Here is a 22938-nt window from a genome sequence, read left to right as displayed (position 1 = left end):
GGTTCTTTCCCTCAAACTCCTGCCCCTGCAGCAGACCTCTTCTGGGCCGCTGGCCCTGCTTCCCAGGCAGGGTCTGTGCCCTCATCCCAGCCAGGGTGTTTGGTATGTGGGTGTTCGTGGCTTCAGTGGGGCGAGGGGGCGTGCTGCAGGGGCAGCTCCAGGGGAAGGGGACTGGCCTACAGTTCTGGGTCTCCGGGCACAACCATCCCATCGCACTCCCTGCAGCCCCAGGCCTGCCCACTCCTTCTGTATGCAGGGCTCCACGGGGCAGGGTGGAGGGCTCTGAGCAGGGGTGCAGTGTGCTTGGTAGGCACTGACCCCTTCTCCTCGGGATGCGGGATGGAGGGGAGGGCACGGGGTGCAGCCCCAGCAGCACCCTCGAGGGCTCGTGGGGTCGCCTGCTCCACCCCATGGGGCCAGGTGAACCCCTGTCTGCAAGGCCACCTCCCCTGCATGACACTTCCTCCCACCTTCACGGAGGCAGAAACCAGAGAAAGCAGGTTTAAATTGCTGAGTGTGGTCCAACAGGGACACCAGGCGGTGTCCACAGTCAAGTTCACCCGCTGCTTTGTTCATCAGCCCTGGCGCCTTATGTTCTGAGAGCTTTTGAAAGCAGCAAAAGTGCAGGAAGAGTGTGTGAGTTACAACAGCGGAAAGTAACACAAGTCCCCTCTGCTCATGTGACAACCACACGTGTTTATAAAATACACACGGACGTGCGCTTTTTGCTCGTCTGTGTTTCCTGGCTTTTCTAGAGTAGAGCGTGAGGATCAGGTTCCCATAACCCAACCATGGGACCTTCTCCAGAGCTGGGCTGTGCCATGCCACCAGAGGAGGGGACCACGGCTCCCACCCCTCTCCGCAGAGGGAGCCGAGTGTGCACCTGACCTCAGGGTGGCGAAGGGCCAGGCAGTGCCCGGGGCGGGCAGCGAGCCCAGAGGGAGTGGGGAGGCAGGCTGGGAGGAGCTGCCTGCGTCAGCGGCTGCTTCGGGGCCCTGCCCGGCTCTGCAGCCCCAGCTCTGGACAGTGTCTCCCGGGGGCTGTCGGTGACAGGGCTGTAGTCTCATGAGTGGGCACGGCTGGGCAGGGTGGGTGTGCCAGGGCCTAGGGACACACGGGACCTGCCGGGGTAGCTGCGGGATGAATGGAGGGTCGTCATGGCAACATGGGAGGCACCAGGGCATCAGGCCCTCCTCAACCCTGGAGGGGTTCCCCCTGTTTTGTGGACCCTCCTCGGGTACCAGCAGGCTTGGGGTCACTCGGGGCAAGATGGACCTGAGAGCCACCAGGCTTTCCCTCTGGGCTCCAGGGGGAGCGGCCTGTGTGGTCTTCCTGTGGCCTGTGTCTGGGGAAGAACTCTGACGGGCCCTGCTGGCCACCCCATCTATCTGTTGTCAGGCAGGGATGGCTCAGCAAGGACCGTGGGCACTGGGCAGGACATCTGCTGTCTGTCCTCCCTGTCCGGGGAAGTCACAGGTCCCCAGAACTTCCTAAGGTTTTGGGGGCCCTGCAGAGCATCCTTTGGTGACAAGGGGGCTCACTGAGGCTTCCTGGCTGTCCCCCAGTGTTGTAGGGACAGTTGTGCCCCTCCCTGTGTTCCTTCTGGATGAACATCACCCACCAGGCTGACCAGGTGGTATTTGCAGGGCGTCTGGGAGCCTGGCACACGGCCCGGGTGGTCTTGGGGCTGCTGCTTCACAGTGGGATTCCGCTGGGGGGTGATGTGCCCACAAACAGTGTGGGGCAGACCCTCGGCCGCCTCTGGGCCGGGCCCTGCTTGATGTCCATCCCCTGCCTAAGCCTCCGGACAGCCGACCTCCTTGACGGTGGTAGTATGGGAGCCTGGCCCCAGCCTCACGGCCCCCTTGCCCTTGGGGAAGCTGTGCATTCTCCCCGTGTTACAGCAAAGGGGGGAACCACACGCACCCCCAGCCCCACCCTCCACCGTATGTGTCTGGATGTCCTTCTTCAGAGGACCCTGCACGGGTGGCATTGTTTTCCCAGTTTACAGACCAGTAAACTGAGGCTCCGGGAGATCACCTTCCTCTGCCCAGATGGCAGAGGTGATGATGCCAGAAGCCTTCAGCCTGTGCTAATTTCCAGGGACTCCCAGCCCGGCCCTGGGACTCTTGCCCATGGCAGGCCTCCCCCTGGGGCAGTGGCCATGTGCAGGGTCCCCTCGGGGGTCCCCTCCTCCTTGTCACCACCCCAGAGCCCCTCAAGGGCAGGTGCCGCTGGTCCACTGTGGCCCTAGGACCCAGCCCAGGGCCTCATGACCCCAATTCCAACCGTACCTGACTTCTCAGACTAGGGCCTGATCCTGTCAGAGCTGGGTCACCTACCAGTCTCTCTGCTGGTTTTCCTGGGAGGTAGAGACCCCTGCCCGGCAACCAGGGCTGGAGTGGGAGAGAGGTAGGCCCTTCTCAGATGCGGAGATCCATTGGCAGCTCTCCAGGGCAGTGGGCCCTGAGGCCAGCGTCTGGCAGAAAATGCCCCTCACAGGGACATACCGAGCCCTGCGGAAGTGTGGACCTGGGGAGCAACCACAGCAGAAAGGTGGTGGGAAGATGGGGAGACAGGGAGGCCAAGAAGGTCCTGTCTCCACAGAGTTCACAGCAGCAGAACCACATCAGAACTCTGCAGGCAGCAGGGGCCAGGCAGGGCTGCCCGAGGTCGGGGGGTGTCCTAGGGTGCTGGGGGCCCCAGGTGTGGGGAGACTGGGGGTCTCCGTGGACTCATAGACTCTTCTCATGCCATGCCGCCTCCTCCAGGAAGCCCTCCCTGCTGTATGGTGACTATCCGTAACTGACACAGGTATCAATGGGATTCTGATTTCTTGCTTCTGCCTCCCAGATGGGAGCCAAGGGCAGGACCCGCCATGCCTGACCGGCCTGGGCAGGGCAGGGGTCCATGGACTCACTGAAGTAGGAAAGGGAGAGAGACGTAAAGGTGCTTGCTCATCTCTTAGGACATCAGTGGTAATGCTCCTTAATCAGAGGAAATGGAGACATCAGCTAATTTTCAGCATATTGTTTACATTTGCTGTTTGGACCAAACTGCCAGTTTTTGCAGTCCCTCAGCGATCGGCCCCAGGGTCCTGTGGGGGTCCTGCGACTCTGGAGTGGGAACAGGCCGCTGCTTCTCCGACAGCCAGGGGAGCCAGCGAGGGTAGACCGCACGGGCGGGAGGGCAGAGGGGTGGGCGGCGCCCGGAGCGCCCGCGGGACCCCACGGCACACGGATCTGTGTACTGTGGTGTTTGTTCATACATCACCGGAAATCACTGCCTTGTGTCTGGGCTTCTACCGGGAGGCCCTGCGGCTTACGGAGCCTTCGTCAGAGGCGGGAGTGGCCCCCTCTCAAAGCATCATCTCTGTCCCTGCTAACTATTGCCGTTTACGGAAGAGAACAGTGAGGTTCGGGGACGGAGCGATTCGCCCACAGTCACGAGGCTGGACACAGGTGCACAGGGAGCCTTCCACGTCCTGTGAGGGATGGCGGTGTGAACCCACACTCGCGTGCGGCACGCAGAGACCACTGTTGTTTTTGTAGTCACAGGAGCCCGCGCGCGTGTACTCTGGCGTCACCCCGTCTCCAGCCCCATCCACCCCCACCGGCGGTGACGGCCCCCCTCTCTTAGGGGCTGCCCTGGCCTCGGAGGGCTCATTTCTGAGTCCCGGCCCCATCCCCGGCCAGTGAAGCCCAGGCGCCTTCTGGTGGTGTAGAGTTGGGGTGCAGGCCCGGGGCAGCCTCTCACCTCCTCAGAACTGACCGTGCTCGGGAGGCCACAGCGGGCGGTGGGGAGGGTGCGGCTGGGGTGTGAGTCCCATCCTGGTGCCAGTGCGGGGCAGCCAGGATGTGGGGAGTGAGCTGGCTCCCACCTGGTGAACTGTAGCGGCTCCTGACTGATGGTCTCTCTTCAACGTGTACACACCCAGGATCTCGCTTTTAAAATCTTTCCATTAGTATCAAAACATGACAGGATTCATGCACAGGTCACAGGCGAACGAGTTACGTCTTTTAAGCAATACAAGCCTGTAACGTGACATGTTCTGGAAAGGAGTTTGTTTGAAAACTGCTGCGGAGTCAGGTGAGGTTGCTGCCAGTCGGAGTGGACCCTTGGTCCTGTCGCTCTCCTGTCCCTCTGTCCCTGCCCAGTACTTGGGAGAGTGGCCAGCCTCTGGCACCCCTGTGCAGCCACTGCCCTGGGTGTGCCACCATTCTGAGTGTGCATGCTCACACTGTGCACACACATCCCACGTACGCGCGCACACGCACGCTGTCACGCGCATTCACACGTACGTAGACACACGTGCACTCAGACCCACCCAGGACATCCCGGTGGGTGGGGAAGGTGTGTGTCAGCTCCACCACCCTAGCATGGTTGGGGACCCCCCGTCTCCCCGCCGGTGGGGCTGTGGGCGGCCCCGGGATGCTGAGGGGGAGCGAGACTCTGCCCTGGGCCCCGGCCACTTGCATCAGAAGCGTCACCCGCCAGCTCAAGGTGCCAGGCAGCCCCGCGCCCCTCTGCCTTCCGCATCTCTTCCAGCCCCGCCTCACCGCCGCCCGGGACAGCAGGTGCTAGGCAGGACCCTCACGGAGCCCCTTCTCCCTCCACTCCTCGGCGCCCCCTCGCCCGCTGCAAATCTGTGGAACGAACGTAGCAAACACACACCTCCCGGCAAAGCAATTTCCCTAGAGGTTTAAACACTGATTATGAGCTTAGCGTCCCTTAAACGATTCCAGCCATAATTATATGTGTAATGTGACCACCTCTTTTGAAGGCTTGGCGAGCGCGAGCAGGCCCTATAGGTAGGAGCCGGCTGTGTCCTCCCTGCCACAACGGCCCCACCTCTCGCGGCCACACGTGCTTGTGATCGGGCTTGTCCTCGCTGGGCCCATCGGTGGCTATCCTCGTGCCCATTCTGTGCCTAAGGGAGCAATTTCTGGGCCCAGCAGGTGAGCGATGGAGGTGGGATCACGTTTCCGGCTGTGTCCGGACCGGCTTCCCGGGGCAGCAGGGGCGAACTGCCACACATCGGGGCCTTCGGAAGACAGAGACCTCCCTTGTCACAGTCCTGGAGGCCAGAGTCCAAAATCCAGGGCCACCCTCCCTCGGGAGGCCCCCCCTCCCCCCAGGGAGGGTCCTTCCTGCCTGTCCTGGCCCCCCGGGGCTCCAGCTGCTCCTGGGCTTATGGCCGCGTCCTCTGTCCCCCTCTGTCCACACTCAGCCTCCTGTCTGGGTGTCTCCCCTCCTCCTCTTAGAAAGACCCTTGTCATCAGATTCAGAGCCTGCCCGGACAGTCCAGGATGAGCTCCTCTCGAGATCCTATGCTTACTTACATCCCCAAAGATCCTTTTTCCAAATAAGGCCCCAGTCACAGGTTCTGGGGGTTTGACGTGAACACATCTTTGGGGGGGCTCCCCCATTCTTCCCAGAGGAGTTGTGACACCCGAAGGGTGAGGAGGCCCTGCTGGCTGCTCTTTTTCCTGAACCCCATGCGGCATTACAACTGTGGAGAAAGCGTTTATTCCCAGGGAACCCACTTCCGGTTCTCCTCCACGTCTAATGGATTCATATTCTTTGTTCAGCAGATACAGATTGGGAGGCTAGTGTGGGGTGGGGGGCTGTCTTTGATGCTGGGGTACAGCAGTGAACGGAAGTAGCTGCCGAGCCAACCTTGCCTTCCCCCCGAGTAAGACACACAGTCAGCACACACGTGCTATGTCAGGATGCTGAGTGTCCCCGTGAGCAGAATGCAGGGTGGGGTCAGGAAGAGAGCTGGGGTGGGGGTGGGGGTGGGGGGGTCCTGTTTGTGGTCAAGGAAGGCCCTTGCAATAGAGCATACCAAATAGAGGCGTCTGGGGGTATCCAGAAAAGGAGCATTCTGGGCCCACTGATATCTGTGCAAAGGCCCTGTGGCCATGGCATGTTTGGCTTGTCTGTGACAACAAGGACCAAGTCTGAGAAGCTTGAGTGAGTGGAGGGTGTGGGAGGGGAGGGTGACAGAGAGGGGTCCAGACTAGGCCAGGCACCGTAAGCCTCGCCCGATAAGGCTTTTTGCTTTTACTTGGACTAATTGAGAGGCAGGGGTAGAAGGTTTCAGCAGAGGAAAGACATGTTCTGACTTGTTTGAAAAGATTCATTGTCCTGGGCCTTCTGTAATCTTGGTAGGAGCTGCAGCTCCTTGGGGTGGCCCCTGGCATGGTCAGGGGAGTTCCTGCCTGGCAAGTCCTGGCAGGTGCTGGGCTCCTCTGAGGTCTAAGGTGATTCCCCTCAGTGAGTCCGCCGGGGGCGGCCCTGTGGTCATGCCGAGCGAGGCAGGGCTCTGCAGGAGCCCTGGGTCCAGTCCGCTGAACACAGTCCCCAGGCCGACCAGGGCCCCACCAGCCCTTGTCAGCCTGCTGCCTGGGCAGTGAAGCGGAAGGGGCAGACCCTGGCAGACGGGGTGTGTGCGGAGACGGGGTGTGTCCTATAGATGCGAGTGGCCCTCTGCTTCCAGCCTGTGTGGCGTCCGCCAAGGGCCCAGTGCCTGCCATGGGCCAGCAGTCTAGCAACTGCCCTTGCAGGATCAGCATCCACAGGCCCTGGGCAGTGCCCAGACAGTGGCCATCCCTGTGGCCCCTGGGGACCAGGCAGACCGACTAGACCCAGGCGCAGGTCCCAGGTCAAATTCTTCCTGCGGCAATCTGGTCTTTTGTTCCCCGAGCCCCTCGAAGCCGATTTTCTGCCTAGGATCAGTGTCTTTGTGGAGTCCTTGTCCCTCTCCCTCTCTCTCCACCGGCCCCCCTACCCTGCTCAACCAGAGCCTCAGGGAGCCTTCATGGCCTCAACTCTCTGTGGGGTCAGGGCCCTTCCCCTGGTTTCTGTGTGCTGGCCGCCCCACATCGTCCAGGGCCTCCGGAGCATGGATCTGCGGGGCTGGGGCTGCAGGGCTGACCCCCAGGGGGCGCCCCGAGCCGCTTCTGTCTCGGCTTGGGACGAGCTCCCGCCACAGGCAGGGCTGTGGTGCCACCTGCTGCTGACGGGCGCTTCCTCTCTCCTGGAAATCATGTTCATTCTGATCACAAAGGTAATACTTGCTCCCAGAAGACACTTTGGAAAAGCATAGTTTATCCATGGTCCCACCACTCAAATATACGTGATATTAATGCTTTGCTTTTACTGCGTTTCCCTGTCTCTCCTTATGTACATATGATCTCCCTAATTTTTAGAATGCTGCCTTTTCGTTTAATATCTTAACATTTCTAGCATCTGTCCCTTCTACAAAATGGAAATTGTATGGATGTGACCTGATGATTTGTTGAGCCAGCCCACTGATGACAGACATTTAACTTATGAACTATTTCTCGAATGTGAGTTCACTAGATGATTGCAAGAAAACATTCCTTTATTTTATATTCACAGTTTGGCAAACATTTTCACCACCCCGTAAAGAAACACTGTACCTGTTATCAATCGGTCATTCCCCATCTCTCGCCCCTGGCCCCACAGCCCTCCTCTGCCTTCTGTGTCTGTAGGCTTGCCTCTTCTCGATGGTTCGCATAAATGGAATCACACCCTATGGGACCTTCTGTGACCGGCTTGTCTCGGTCAGCCTGGTGTCTTCCAGGTTTGTCCTTGTAGTGTGTGCAGAACTTCCTTTTACGGTTGAATAACGTCCCACCGTGGGGACCACACTGTTTATCCACTATCTGTTGGTGGTGTTGGAGAGCAAGCTTCTGTGAACACGGGTGTGTGGTATTTATCTGAGCCCCTGCTCCCAAATCTTTTGGGCAAAGCTGTGACCTGACACTGGGGACGCTGAGTGGTAGCTGACGTGAACAGTGAAGTCCCCTCCCCCTTTCCTCACTCAGCTCCCAGGGCGGGGACAGCAGGTGGAGGGCAGCCAGGCCCCCCACGCTCAGGCTGAAAGTCCGGGGCCTGTCCGGGAAACTCCGCAGCTCAGGAGGAGAGGGTGTAGACCTGCCCGAGGGTGCCAGCTTGGCACAGGTGCACCCAGCCTCACACTGCCAGCCTGCCCTCACCTCTCCGTGGCCCAGGGAAGCATTAAATACTCATAGTGGATATTCATTATTGTAGAGTGTGGCAAAAACGCATGAACTCTCACACCGCCCTTGACGAAAGGAAGGGAGCCCGTGCAGCCCAGCCTCCCTCTGTACCGGACGGGGGCTGGGGTGGGGGGGCGGACAATGGCCCCAAACCTCAGGCGTGTCACATCTTTGTACTTCTTAATGGTCTTTCCTCCCTGGACGTACCCCCACATAAGACCTAGGGCGGTCCTGCGTGTTTCTGCGCCGTGTGAGGGACCCACACAGTGTGTGAGGGTCTGTGACCCGCCCCCCTCTGCCTCTGTCGACTCTGCCCCTGCAAGACTAGATGGCCCCATCGCTGAGCAACCAGTGCCACAGTGAAGATCCTGCCACGTCTGCGGGCCACAAGGGCAGAGCTCCACTTGCGTGCCAGTGGCAGCCCCCGGGGTGGGAGCTTGGGCAGCTGGTGCCAAGTTCTCTCTCTGAAGCTGTGGCCCCAGCAGTGCGAGGCTGCCTTTGTTCCACCTACACCACGCGGCCTTCAGTGCCTCCCTCTGAAACGGGACGGACAACCAAGGACCAGGCCTCTGGCATGGAAGGCAGATGCACTACCTCCCGGAAAGGAGAAGGAGGTAGTGCAGGCAGCCGTTGGCCACGTTTAAAAGACTTGCGTCTATGGAGCCGCAGGGAGAGCATCAATTAAAATGTCAAGGGGAAAGCTGAAAGGGAAACGAGAAACTGCCAGATTGTAGGACAGGAGGATAGAGAAGAAAGGAGAGGAGTCGTGTAAGAATTGGAGGCACCTGAAGTGGGGCAGACGCCCCCCCCCCCCCCCCCCCCCGTGGGGAGGAGCAGGGACGTGCATGGTGGGAGCAGAACCCTGTGTTAGTAACAAAGCCCCACACGCAGGGAGTTAAAACAACAGAAATTCATCCTTCACAGCTGGGAGGCCCTGTCTGTCTGCGTCTCCTCTCGTAAGGACACTTGTCACGGGGTTAGGGCCACCCGATAATCCAAGATGACTTTCTCCTCTCCGGGTCTGTACCTTGATCTCAGCTGCAAAGACCCTTTATCCAAATTAGTCCCGTTTGCGCAGGGTGTAGGTGGGCGAGTTCTAGGAGGAAGTCAGTAGATGATGTCAGTCGGAGGGAGAAGGGGGGGGGGGGCCTGAGCATGTGAGTCCACACCAGGTGGTCTACACCAGCAGAGAGAAAGGAGTTGAGAGTGGCTACAGCAAAGTGAGGGCAGCAGACAGGGCATGGCCAGGCTAGGAGCCCTGCTGTGCCAGCTGGCTTGTTAGGTGGTGCCTGTGACCTTGGTGACACTCTGAAGCTACCAGTACCTCCCGGCAGCTCGGCTGTGGTGCAGTGGGAGCCTCCAGGGCAAAAAGAGTTTGGTTCTCGCTCCTGGCTTTCAGGCTCCAGGAGCCCCTGGCGGTGCCCGTGCCCCCCACACCCTGTATCTCCTTCTCTGTGCAGTGGCCCCACGGCCGGTTCAGGTTCCTCAGACAAGGCCGGGCTGGAGACGGTCCCCTTGGCCACAAGAGAGAAGATCCGGTCCAGGTTCCACGGCAGCCACGACCTGATCCACCGCCTGTTTGTCTGCATTTCAGGTGTCGGCTGGGCCCGCGTGGGGCGGGGCCTCAGGGGGTGGGCGGGGCCTAGCTGCCGGTGGGCTGCAGGGTGGGGGCCTTGTTGGGAGTGGGTGGGGCCTCAGGGTGGGGAGGGCCTGGCTGAGGGTGGGCTGTAGGTTGGGCGGGGCCTGGCTGGGCGTGGGCCGCAGGGTTGGGCGGGGCTTGGCTGAGGGTGGGCTGCAGGTTGGGCGGGGCCTCGAGTATGGGCGGGGCCTGTCTGGGCGTGGGTTGCAGGTTGGGCGGGGCCTCGAATGTGGGCGGGGCAGGGCTGAGGGTGGGCCGCAAAGTCCCTGCTGGGCAGGATGCGGGTTGTGCCGGGCCACAGGAGCATCCCCTCCCTGCCATCTGGGGATCCCCCCACGGTGCCATTTCATCATCCCCAAGCCCAGGAGGGAGGAAGGCTTAATTCTTCACTAGGGCCCCCATCTGTGACTGGGGAACCCATCCGGCTCCCGTGGGGGCCTTGGCCACCCACACAGCGAGGGTCTGTTCGTTCGTGGTTCCGATTGTGGCGTTCATCTTGCCTAGTTTTGTTTCCCCCAGAGTGGGGGAACAGGAGGGAGACGCCTGTTTCGTCTCCCCGGGGAATTCAGAGGGCCGTGAGCCAAAAGGTGTCTTTTTAATGCTGCTCTTTGGTTCGTGTGTTAATATAACTAACACATCCATGTGATTCAACAGTATAAAAGTATGCACTGAAGGCCCCCTCCCCGGCCTCCTGCGTGCCCTTCCCACCCCCATCCTCCCGGTTTAGGGGTGCTTGCTGACGGGGCTTTCCCCGCAGCCCGCGCTACCCGCTCTTCCCGGCCTGCTTGGCAGGACTGCAGCCTGTGGCCTGTGGGGGGCGGGGGGGGCGGGATCCCTGCAGAATCCCGGTCACGATGGGGGTGTCCCATACTGCCCCGGGGCCCCCCAGGCACTGCCAAGCCAGGCCAGGTGGGACCAGGAGGACCCCGGTGACCCTGAGCTTGGCTTCATATAGCTGCCACACAGCTTTGTTCCGAGGTTTAGGGATATGGAGTCTGGCAGGCGCTCAGTACCCGTCGCGGTGCACAAAGAATCCTCCGGAAGCGCTGACTGCAGTCCCTGGGGCGGGTCACTGGGCTTCCGGTTCTGGCCGGACGCCTGAGGCTTTCCCCTCACGCTGCCATAAGTAGCAGCGGTGTCTGCGCCGAAGGAGCTAACGGGGCTTCGATTCTCGCTGGGAAATGGCCCTCACTCAGGGAGGGGGACCCCCACGCAGGGAGGGGGAGCCTCACTCAGGGAGGGGGAGCCCTCAGTCAGGGAAGGGGAGCCCCACTCAGGGAGAGGGAGCCTGCTCAGGGAGGAGGAGGGCTCTGCGGTGAGAGTGGGGGAAGCAGGGAATGGCAGGGAGTCCGGCAGAGGGCAGGCCCCACCTTGGCTCCCAGCCACACGCCCCAAAGGGGCCCCTGCAGTCAGGGGGACTTGGGGCAGCAGCGTCTGCCAGGGGAAGAGGGCACCACCGGACACACACGTGGCTGTGTCAGTGAAGGCGCTGCTGTGGGCAGTGGGCACGGTTCAGGGCCCTGGGGTCACCTGTCAGTGAGAGGCTAGGACCACTCAGAAGTAGTGGCTGCGACCCCAAGGATAAAATGTGGGAGTGAGAGTGAGCGGGGGCCAGCGGGGGGCTGGCTGCGTAGGCACCCCTCCACCGGCCTCCCCTGGACTCCTGAGCTTTCACTCCTGCCAACAAAGCCAGCTCCCAGGGGCTGGTGGCCTCTTCTTGCCCCCACCTACCTGAGGACACAGCCAGCGGCTGGAGCCCCCGGAGCCTGACGGCCTTCCTCCCCTCCCAGGTGTGGCTGACCAGCTGCAGACCAACTATGCCAGCGATCTGAGAAGTATTCTCAAGACCCTTTTTGAGGTCATGGCCACCAAACCAGAAGCAGATGACAAGGAAAAGCTAAAGAAGGGTGAGTCCCGCTCAGGGCATGTCCCCACCCCAGGGATCAGCATCTCCTCACCCTGAGCGAACGTGGCCCTACACAGAACCTACAGGTTCTGCACAACCTGCCACATTCCAAACAAGAAGCACCCAGCACTGCCAGGCTCTCCGCTAGGGGACCAAGGGGCACACATCACAGGCCCCAGAAGTCCCCGAGAGGCCACCTGCCTGGGGCAGTGTCCCCACCGCTGGCTTTGCAGGTGGCTTACAACCTCACACGCACCGGCCTGTGCCTGCAGAACCTCCCACTCTCCCTCTGCGTATGCTCCTGCAAGGTCACCCAACTTCTTGGGGCTAACAGGCTGGGAGGGACAGTGCCCTTCCTCTTAAAGACAAGACCCAGATATGGCAGAGTCACTTCTAGCAAATTCTGGCTGCCAAAGCAGTCCGAGGCCAGCCCAGAGTCAAGGAGGGGACATAGGCCCCATCTCTCCCTGGGGAAAGTGGCTGTTCATATCCTGTGGCCACCTGGGACCTGCCTCACATACTTACACATGCTCAACACATCACGGGTGTAGACACATGCCCTCACACCCACATGCATATTTGCGCACATGTGCGCGCGCACGCGCACACACACACACACACACACACACACACATACACACACACGTTCACATATTGTCACGTGCCTGGGGTGGGGAGAGAGCCTGACCCTTGGCTTACCCCCTCTACCCCCGTGCTGGGCTGAGATACCTGTTCTGGGCCAGCTACCCCTCATCACAGGGCATTTGGGCACACAGGGCAGCCCGCCCCAGCCCACCAGAGCCCCTCCTTGCTAGCGGGGAGCAGGAGCAGAGTTAGTTCTGTGTGTCCACCAAGCTCTGACTCCTGGTAGCACCGTGCCAGGCTGCGCTGCCCCCATTTGCCGGGGATTCCTGGGTGGGATTGCCTCCTGAGACATCACGGTTCAGAAAAGGCAGGTGACATGGACCGCTTCTGGAAGCAAGGATGGTGGGCTTAGAGATCACAGCCCAGGGAGACCTTTCTGCACAGACCGTGCAGGGGCTCTGGGGCTGGGACCCCCAGGGAGGCCGCATGCCTCTGGGCACTGAAGGCCCCTGCCGGGGTCAGTACCCGGCCTGCTGGGGCTGTGGTGACCCCATGGCCGTGGGACTGCGGCTGGGTTTGGGGGACCCCTGCCAGTGATGCGGAGGTGGGGCTACCAGGAACAGGTGTTTCTGTGCCCACCCCACCCCTCCCTTCTCTTCCAGTCACCCAGAGCCTGCGGAGTGCAGCCTTAGAGGATTGTGCCCTGTGCCAAGAGACCCTGTCATCCTCTGAACTGGCAGCCAAGACCCGAGATGGGGACTTGGAAGGTACGTGTGGAGTCTGGGCCAGCGCCCACGGTGCTGCGCGCTGGGCAGGGAGCAAAGGCCCTGTCTGGACTGTCCCCCTTTCTGCCCTGGATATGGAATCCATGAAGGCACCGCTTCTCCAACCGGGGGTCCCTCCCCAGAGGCCCTCTGGGCACGTAGCTGCCCCTGGGGAGGCAACTTCCCACCCTGGCATCCCCTCTTCGGCCCCCAGGGTGGGCACACGGGCCCCTGGCTGGAGGCGGCCGGGCTCGGCACAGGCACACACCTGTCCCCACCTGCATTCACCTGCCCCACAGGAAGGGCCTCAACGGCAGCTTCTGGCACCCTCTTCACAGGAGGCTGCAGGCTGCACTCTCTGGTTATGTGGGAGCCCCGAGCCCCTGCTACCCTGTTAGCCTGGAGGTCAGGCCTGCTGGTGTCCCAGTCAGGGAGGGAGCATCCAGAGTAGGTTGGGGCCCTGGCATCATGTCTGTGGGGAGGGGCTGGGGACCTGGGCAAGGTGCTGAGATGGATGGTGGCAGATAGGCCCAACCAGGTGTCAGATGTGCGTGGAGCTGAGAAGGAGTTGAAAGTTCACCCCGTGATGGGCCAGAGGCCACAGCACTCCTGGTGTGCCTGGCCAGCTGGGCTGGTCCTGCCTGTGTCCGTCTCAGGGCCTCCCTGGCGCTCCAGTGCTCTGGGGTGATGGGGATGCGGGTGTCCAGAGGGGGCTGCGGGGATGGGGTGTCTGGAGCAGGCACAATCTCCCGACTCTTTCTGGAAAACCATACACGATGGTACAAAGCACCTGTAGCAGGAACTCGGGGCCCCTCTGCTCAGGAGGAGCGGAAGTGAAAAGCTGTGAGGTCTGGCTTGCCCAGTGCACGGGCGGGAGCCGCGCCCTCCTTGCCGACTGCTGACCCAGCCTCGCTCCTGGAAGTGGCACCTGCTGACAGGGCCTGGATGCTGGTCAGAGGAGCGGTTCCAGGAAGTCCCCCGGACCCTCACGGTCCTCACAGGAGAGGGTTTGGCCTTTTCTGTCTGAGCTGGTGTCTGTGGCCTAGCATGGCCCTTAGGGGCTAAGATTGCCACCTGGGATTTCCCTGGGGTCATCCTGGGATTTTTACACAGGGGAGGGGTGGCAAGCGGGAGAAATGACCTCCCTGCACTGAGGTGAGCTCACGGGGCCCAGAGAGGAAGGTGGGAGAGGTGGGTGGGAGGCAGCTTTGGGTCTGTGCAGGCAGGAGGAGGGGCAGACCCTCCAGGCCAGGAGGGAGGCCAGGAGACCCCAGGCCCTTCTTGGACAGCAGCCTTGCCGAGTTCCGTTTGGAGGTGCTGAGGATGGGGCCAGGGGTGCAGGCCAGTGCCCGCCTGAGCACTGGGGGTCGTGCGAGTCTGGACAGACCACCTCTGAGCACACTGTGGTCTGAGGGATGGATCCCAGATGTTCTCCCCCACCCCGCCCGGCTATTGGCTCTGGCCCTGGGGCCTGAACGGGAGGAAAGTGCCTGTCTTGCTGCGTGGGAGCTCTCTCCTCCCCCGCACTGATGAGTCTCCGAATCCCAGAGCAAACCTCCATAGAGGCTTCCAAGCACCTCTAGAAGTGAGACAGGATGGGTCCCACACCCACCTGGAAGGGGGGCCCAGGCCCCAGCCTGGCCTGCACCTGTGTCAGGGAGGGGCCGGCCGGACGTCTGCCTGGGTTTCCAGGACCACGAGGGTCCCATAACTGCTCTGGAGCCAGGGGTGGGCAAGGCTGGGGCCCCGGGGGCCCCCACAGAGTGTGCCGAGCTGGTGGCTGATTCCTTCACTTCTCAGCTACCACCTCTGCCCGAGGGCCCTGCCAGGCTGGGTGCTGACGGAGAGAGGCTCAGGAGAGGGTCATCCAGGTGAACACTCCCTGCCCACGTCCCGAATCCAGGTGGCCTGGCGGACAGGCACTGACAACAGCTGCAAAGGTCCTGTCCATGTGATGCCAGCAGTTTCCCGAGACCGTAACCAGCACCTGGAGTCCAGGGGAGGATGGGAGGGGAGGAGAGCTGGAGCTGCTGGGGCCCATCCAGCGGAAGGCACCGGTACACCCACCCGCCGCGGTCGGCCTCCCACCCCAGCCCACCGGCTGCCACTGTCACCGCTTCGCGGCCCCCTCTGGCTGACGCGTACCCCCCTTCTCGTCCCAGATCCACCAGAGTGGGTCCCCGATGAGGCTTGCGGCTTCTGCACGGCATGCAAAGCACCCTTCACTGTTATCCGCCGGAAGCACCACTGCCGAAGCTGCGGGAAGGTAAGAGGGGCACGGGGGCCAGAGGTTGTGCCCGCAGACCCAGAGACTGTGGCCAGGGGCATCCCTGGGGCCCGTCCACAGGATCTGGGAGTCAGGACCGACACCCCAGGGCACTGGTAAGGCCTTTGGGGTCCCTGTCCCTGAGCCCTGGGCCCCGCTTTGACTTGGCACTGTGTGTGGACTCCAGGCACTCTGCCCACTGGGTCCCGATGGTGTGGTGCCCAGCCCCCAGCCGCTTCAGAGCTGGGGACGTGGAGGGAAGGAGGGTCTGAACAGGAGGCCTGCAGCAGCCTAGGAGCAGGGCTGGGACCCTCCTCGTGAGCCTGGCCTCCTGAGGCCATGACCCACCCCAGGCTTTTCCCAAGGTCCCCTCCCTGCCCACAGAGCCCCGCCCGTGGCGCCCTGCACGCTGGAGGAGGGGGGATGTGGGAACCGCCGAGGTCGGGAGCGGGGAGGCACGGCCTGGGGGGAGGGTGGCGGTGGCTTGTTTGGCACCCTGGCTCACTGGGTCCCCTGCCCGCCCCTCAAATTCCAGATCTTCTGCTCCCGCTGCTCCTCACACTCGGCCCCGCTGCCCCGCTACGGGCAGGTGAAGCCCGTGCGCGTGTGCACGCACTGCTACATGTTCCACGTCACACCCTTCTACAGCGACAAGGCGGGCATCTGACACGGCACCGGCACTCCCCAAACCTGCCAGGGCCCCAGAGGACTCCCGGGGGCGGTGCTGCTGGCTGCAGGAGGGTCTCCACTGCATTTCATTGAGCGGCCGCCACCACTGCAGGAGGCTGCGGGCCGCCCAGGCTTCCAGAACGTCCAGCTCCTCCGTCCCTCCTACCCTGGACTCCCCACCTGTGGGGACCCCCGGCCAGCTGCAGGGGCCAACGGGAGGTCAGCTTCAGGCAGTGGGGAATACCCAGGGCTGCCAGGTGGCTGCCTGGGCAGGGGTGGGCTTTCCTCCCACCTGCCCCCTGCCCCTGCCCCTGCCGTCTGCCCCCCGGCCCCTGTCCCCTGCCCTCTGCCCCCGGCCCCTGGCCTGCTGAGCTGCTCAGCCATACTAGAAGGCCTACTCAGAGCCGGCTCTTGACCAGCCAAGTGGGACTGCACCTGGGGCTAAATCCTGGGCTGATGGCGGACAGGTCCAGGAGAAGGGCAGGCCTCGGCGTCCCACAGGGCTTTCCCATGCGCTGCCCATTCTCTGTCCCTGTCCCGAGCCCGCAGCTGCCATCTCATTCTCCAGCGCTGCCCCTCCCTTGGCCAAACAGCAGGCATCTTGTTTATTCTCGGAGGGGGAGATGCAGACACATGGCCAGGTCCTCTGGGCCGCAGGCACGCCCCTGCCGGTGTGTGCCCGGCTGCTGACGAGATGGGGGGCCAGGCAGCTGCCTGCACAGCACTGAGACCCAGTTCCCCAGGTTCTTAGGCCAGGGCCCCCGGGGTCCAAGGACCACAGATGTCACCCACCTGCTGCCACTACCCCCTTCCCTCTGACCCCCTTCCCCCAGGGACCCTGGCCCACCTCCTCAGACCCCAGAGTGGCCCGGCACCCAGGCGGAGGCCGCCAGGGGGCCCCAGCACGGACACCTCAGGCTTAAATCTCAGGCTTCACATTGCAGTGAGGATTGCAGCTTTATTTTTAGAGAGACGCTAACTACTGCTTCTTTTATAAGAAAATCCAACTACTGCTGAACAGTGGGTACACATGCACAGAAATGGCTTCTGGGGGGGGAAGTATATAATGGAGGGAATATTATGTATTGAGATTATTTTTATTTTCTAAATGCTGTAATTCGAAGCCATTTCCATAAATCTATTTAAGGATTGCAGACACTTGTTTCTGGTGTGAACGTGGACTTCTTTTTCTGCGTCTGGGAAGCGGTGTTCTTGCATTCTTCCCTAGAAAGCTCCGGGCTTCTGCGCTCTTAGGGAAATTGAAGGGTTCCCATGAGCCCGTAGGAGAGGGGTATTCAGCCTGCCCCCCCGAAAGCCCCATCCCATGCCCTACGAGGGTTCCAGGGTCTCCACTGCCTGCCCACTTGCCCAGCCCCTTTTCTCATGGTCTTCAGCTCAGAATCCTGGCCTGTGTGTGTGTTGGCGGGTGGGTACTCTTGGACACTCCCCCTTGGAGCCCTCCCCACCTGCTCCGGGTCAGGACCACCCACCCACCAGGGGTTGGGGGGGGGCTGCCTTCTGGAGTGCCCTGGAGAGAATGCAGGTGAGTAGGCTGCACCCTGGGGTTGCCATGGCAATGGGGCCTTCCTCTGCTCTTGGAGGCTGATCACTTGGGTGTCTAGTCCCTTGGAGGTGGACACTGGGACCCCAGAGAATGGAGGGATGGTTGTGAGAAGCCACCCAATTGGTGGCCACCAGGCCCACTTTCTTCCTGAGAGGTGAAAGAGTTTAGAATTGGGGGACTCCCTAGGGGCACTCCTGAGTCCTTCAGGAGTAGAAGAGAAGGGATTTGCAGGGGGACCTGGTGTCTCTGGCTGCCCAAGTCTGGGCCTCATCCTCCTGCCCTGGACAGAGCCCCTCCCACCCCTGTGGGTGGCTGCAGCTCCAATGGCTGGACGGTGGAGACTTCTGGAAGGTCAGCTGCCCGGGGAAGGAAGACAGCCCCTGCTGTCAGACCAGGAGGTCAGCCCCTCACAGGAGAAGCTGCTTTGAGGAGACACTGCAGGGTCCCCCTTCCTCTCCTCAACAGGCCCACAGTTGTCACCTTCCAGACTAAAACATGGTGGCCCTCCTTATCCACCAGGTCAGGCTGGGAGGCATGGAGACCCAGGAAAGAGGGTCTGCCCACCCTTGGCACAGACAGAGCTGCGCTCCTGAGGGAGAGGCCTGGGTCCCAGGGAGACAGGGAGAGCTCTGGGTGTGGCCAGGAAGCCCACCAAGCCAGATTTGGCCTGCCCTTGTGCATCCCTACCCTGAGCTGCCCTGGAGGAAGGTTCTGGGGCCATGGGAGCCTCCAGTAAGAGTGACTACTTGTACCGTTTGTTCAGGAATGAGAGTCCTGAGTCATGAGACTTTCCGTGCTAAACCGGGGACGTGGGGTCACCCTACCCTTCGACAGAGCTATCCACACCCCAAGAGCAGAGCCAAGACCTGGGGATGGGAAGTGGATTAGCCCAACACCGAGTTTCCCACTCAGGAAGGTTCTAGAAGGAATAGTCTGCTGCCCACCCACAGTAGGGGCTCAAGACTAGGAGACCTTGGGGACAGGGACAGGTAGAGAGAGAGACAAGAGCTCCAGATTTGGAGGCAGCCCTTGCAAGCGGGCTTGGGCCTGGAGCAGGCTAGCCTTCCTGAGCCCCCCAGTTCCCCTGTGTCACCATCATTATGTCCTTCCTGTTACCGTTTTCTGAGCGCTGTCCCCTCTACTCCCCTTGACAATCCCCCGAGGGGGCAGGATCCCGGTGTCATAGATGGAGAAACTGAGGCTTACAGAAGTTGGCAGACGCTGTTAGCTTTTAGGAGGGTCACACGAGAGGCGAAAGCAGAGGGTGCTGTGACAGTCCCAGCTGGCTCTGCCTGGAGAGCCCCTTCTGGGGCAGGTGTGGAGACAGGGGCTCCACCGGCATCTGAACGCCCACGGCACACCCCTGTCTGGCATCAGGGAAGGCTGGGGAGCTGCAGGAGCCTGGTGCACCTGGGTCTGGCTTGCCCATCTCCCCTCTCTCTGGCTACGCACAGGCCCTGGGGAGAAGGCCTTCCGTGTGCCCCAACGCCTCCACCCCATGCTTCTGGTAACAGGTGGGGGTCCTAGGTCTGGCTGGGCCCCACAGGTACTCAGGACCTGCAGCCTGCAGGCCACCAAGGCAGAGGATGGAGGGCCTGGGGTGGAGCACCCAAAGCTCTCTGTACTCACTCTGGGAGGTGGCATGGGGGTGGGGACGAGGGATGCACCCCACCTGGTCCTGCCCCTCCCACAGTGGGCTCAGCTCATCCAGTGCTCCCACCTCCCACCCCTACACCCACCCCTGGCCTCTGGAGGTGCCCTGCTGCTTGCCCCCACTTGTGGCTCATCCGTCCCCACAACGTGCCCAGGGACAGCCAGCCTGCCCTCAGGCCTGGCCCTCCTCCCCTGGACACGCAGGCGGGCAGCCCCCCACACCAACTGTGTGGCCTTGGTGTTCCGGCTGCTGGGGAAGGTGATGAACAATATAATCCCAGGAGGCCAAATGGGAGGAGTAGGGTTGGAGGTGTGCTCCCCTTCTGGGGCCCAGGACTGCGCCCCCTCCAGGGTCCCTGCTGCAGACCCTGATGGCCACCAGAGGGCGACCCATCCCACCACCTGCTCTCCCAGTGAGGTTGGGCTGCCAGGGCAGGGGGGCGACCGCATTGCTGCCTGCAGGGGTGAGGAGGGGCCAGGGAGGGTCCCAGCTCAGCAGGGACTGCAGGCAAGGCAAACCACATCCCAGCTAGGTCTGGGATGGGGAAACAGGTGTCCTACTTAGAGCTGGACATCTCAAACCACCGGGGTTGGGGCTGGGGGCTGATAGCACCATGGAGGGGGGCGGCTTCCCAGCCATTCCTGGCTCTTCCTGTTCCCTGGACTCTGCAGTGGGAGCTGGGGGAAGGTGGGCAGGACCCAAGGTGCCTGCCCCATGCCACCCCCATGACCCAGTGTCCTGAAGGCACTAATCTCCTCAGAGGCCTAGCCAAAGCCACCTCCTCCAGGCAACCTTCCTAGCCTGCAGCATCCTCCTCCCCCCCCCCCACATTCTCAGGGCAGAGTCTGGGGTCTCCTTGCAGGAGTCAACAAAACTCTAGAGCCTCTCCTGCCTCTGAGACTTGGGAGAGGGGCAGATTCCAGCACTGAGCAGTCACTCAAAGTTAATGTCACACCCAAGACTTAAACACACAAGCAAGGCTTTGCGTTCTGCTGTGCGCTCAGGGTAGCTCAGGGCTGGATCCTGCACCTGAGCCGGGCAAAGATGGGCACACAGACATTCTGGATCTGTCCTGCCCTTGGGGCCTGCAGCTCTGGAGCAGAGGGCATGTGAGCTGGTTGGCCCCTAGGCCTGGGTTGTGATACCTCTGCCCATGCCAGGTCCTAGCCCTCCTGCCCCTAGTTCATGGGCCACTTCTCCCCTCACTCCCCCCACCCTATGTGCACTGAGGTGCCACCCACCGTCACAGGCGGTGTGGAGCCACTGGGAAGTGCCTGGTCCTGGGTGTTGCTAGGAGAGGGGTCCCTGAAACAGCTCAGCTGCAAGGTGGGGCCACCCCTCTCCTCTCAGACTGGGATGCCGTATGCACATGGTTCCCACAGTCACACCTGGCCCTTTGCCCAGCCGGCTGTGGAACAGAGCAGCCCTCGTGCCCCACGGCAGTTAGTAGGGTGGGCATCCGGCAGGTGCACTCACCCTAGGCAAGGTGCCGGCTTTAGGACTGGGGCCAGCAACCTACTCTTCACATAGCAGGGATGAAGGGACTCTGCAAAATACCAGCCACCAGGTGGTAAGCCTGGGGTTCTACCTCCTAGGCCCCCCAACTCTGAATGCATCTGCCCCTCCCCAGAGTTGGGCACTCTCCTTTGTCCTGCACAGCTCTTAGGGGCTGTGCCCTGGTTCTGGGGTAATTGTGGGGCATGAGCAGGAAAGGCTGGGGTTAACATCAAGACAGCCCATGCAGGGCTGTCTAATGGCAGGTTTCAAGTGCCCGGCTGGGTCCTGCTGAGCTCTGCTGGGGTCTTGTAGGGAGGGCAACACACCCCTAACCCCATTTCTCAGATCACACAGCTGGGCTCCCACCCCCAGCAAATAGCGTTAGGTCAGGAGGTGGCTTGGTCTTCCTGCTCCTGTGTCACCAGGCCTGGGTCACATTTGTGGGAGCACCAATATCAATGCTACTGGGATTTCCAGGAGACACTAGGCAGTCCCTAAACCTCAGGATTCCCAGTTCCCTTAACCATAAATCGGGGATTCAGAAATGCACAAGGAAATGGTGTATAAAACATCCAATAGATCCTAGGATGGAAAGTACTGAGATTTTTATAGTTTTTGTTCTGTTTCGTTGGCAGTAGCAATGCCCCCTTTAGAGGTTTGGGCAGGGTCAGGGCAGGGGTCCAGCCACCTTATCCCCACACTCTCCAGCCTGCTGGGCCCCTCCTCAGGAGTTGCCAGGCCACGAGTCTCAACAACCAGTGAGAAGGAAGACCAAAGGGAACTGAGGCCAGTCTGGGGATGCCCCCAGGCTGCCAGTCCCTGCTCCCACGGAATCAGTTTAGGGTCAGGGGCCACTAGGGCCACCCAAGTGCCAGGAGTTTGATGAGGGGCTCGCTCCTCTCCCAATGAGGGCAACTCTCTTCCCTAGAAAGCGCTTCCTTGCAAAGTCTTGGAATGTCTCCACTCTTCAGACCAGACACGAGCACGCAGCCCTCCACTCTTGGGAAACCCTCGGGACCGTGGCAGCAGATCTCTGCCCCTTCCTTCAGGCATGGGGTCCACTGGGCAGCTCTGAGGGGCCCTCCCTCTCTGGGTCTCTGCCCGTTGAGATGTGGCTCAAGATCTGACTCTTGGGCTCTGACCCTCTACGTCCCTCCTCCAAGCTCCGGTCTTTCCTGGGGTCACTCTGTGTCCGGCAGGAAGGGATGTCGCTTTGCAGCCCATAAGACACCCCCGAAGAGAGCACGAGGTCCCGTGCTCCCGCGGAGCCAGTGCTGTGGCTGTTCCAGGGCAACAGGTTCCTGCACACGACGTGCAGACCCGGCGAACAGGCCAGGCGCACGCGACACCTCCCGCACGCTGACCAGCCCAGGGGCGCTGGTCCGGTGGCTTGCGGTGCCACCGCGCTCAGCTTCCTCCCGGCAACGCGTCCGGCCGCGGCGCCCTCATTGGCCGCGCGCCCCGCAGCCGGCCATTGGTCCGCGGTCCCTATTTTACATAGACCGTTCTGGGCCAATCGGCGCACGGCGCCTACTTATCATGCACGCCGGCCGCCAGTCAGCGAGCGCGGGGGCCGGGCCACCACGTGCTGTTGCTAAGCTTGGGCTTCTAAATTGTTACTACCGCGGCGGGCCTATCGGAACCGAGCTTCGCATCTGTCAACATTCTCGGCCCGGCCCGAGGCGTTCGGCCAGCTCCCATTGGCCCCGGCCCGGCCTAGCGCCCGCCCCCGGACCCGGAGCGCCGGCCCCCATTGGCTGCGTCGGCCGCCGCTCGCCTTATGTGTCAATTTGAGGGCCCGAGGCGGAGGGTGGCGGCCGAGCGCGCTGGGAGTCCGCGGGAGTCGGGGAAGTGGGGCCGCCGGGCGCGCGGGGCGGGCGGCTAGCGGAGCCGGCCGGAGAGGGCCGGGCAGCGGCCGCCGCCGTCCCGGAGCGCGCGGGCGGGCAGGAGGATGGAGCTAAATTCCCTGCTGATCCTGCTGGAGGCGGCCGAGTACCTGGAGCGCAGGGACCGAGGTAGCGCCCGCGCCCCTTTGTGCGCCGGGCCGCGGGCGGGCGGGCGGCGGCGGCGGGGCCGGGGCCGGGGCGGGGGCCCGCTGACCGCGCCGTCTGTCCGCAGAGGCTGAGCACGGCTACGCCTCGGTGCTGCCCTTCGACGGCGACTTCGCCAGGAAGAAGACAAAGGCGGCCGGCCTGGTGCGCAAGGCCCCGAACAACAGGTACCGCCCCCCCAGCCCCCGCGCGGCCGCCCCCCGCCCGGCCCGGCGCCCGGGGTCGCCCCCCCCCGCCCCGAAGCGCCCTCCCGCGGCCCCGCCCCCCGGCCCGCAGCCCGGCCGCCCCCCCC

General features: G+C 62.2%; 2 protein-coding genes across 4 annotated transcripts in view; both read left to right on the top strand.

The window, feature by feature from the left end:
* Positions 1–17036, top strand: part of ZFYVE28 (zinc finger FYVE-type containing 28) — a 116109-nt gene extending 99073 nt beyond the window's left edge. Inside the window, exons 9-13 of the mRNA XM_049630176.1 lie at positions 9512–9645; positions 11481–11597; positions 12844–12948; positions 15108–15211; positions 15747–17036. Coding sequence (XP_049486133.1) covers positions 9512–9645; positions 11481–11597; positions 12844–12948; positions 15108–15211; positions 15747–15878 — 592 coding nt within the window. The 3' untranslated portion in view covers positions 15879–17036. The remainder of the gene's footprint in view (positions 1–9511; positions 9646–11480; positions 11598–12843; positions 12949–15107; positions 15212–15746) is intronic.
* A 5368-nt stretch (positions 17037–22404) lies between these two features.
* Positions 22405–22938, top strand: part of MXD4 (MAX dimerization protein 4) — a 12129-nt gene continuing 11595 nt past the window's right edge. For 2 of the 3 annotated variants that reach the window (XM_049630174.1, XM_049630173.1), the window contains exons 1-2: positions 22405–22610; positions 22714–22813. In XM_049630174.1, coding sequence (XP_049486131.1) covers positions 22547–22610; positions 22714–22813 — 164 coding nt within the window. In that variant the 5' untranslated portion in view covers positions 22405–22546. The remainder of the gene's footprint in view (positions 22611–22713; positions 22814–22938) is intronic. The other variant, XM_049630172.1, reaches the window with a different exon arrangement.

This window comes from Panthera uncia, chromosome B1, assembly GCF_023721935.1.
Source record: "Panthera uncia isolate 11264 chromosome B1, Puncia_PCG_1.0, whole genome shotgun sequence".
Classification (NCBI taxonomy): Eukaryota; Metazoa; Chordata; class Mammalia; order Carnivora; family Felidae; genus Panthera; species Panthera uncia.
The sequence above is the reverse complement of the archived record's forward strand: the minus strand, read 5'-3'. Positions and strand labels throughout refer to the sequence as shown.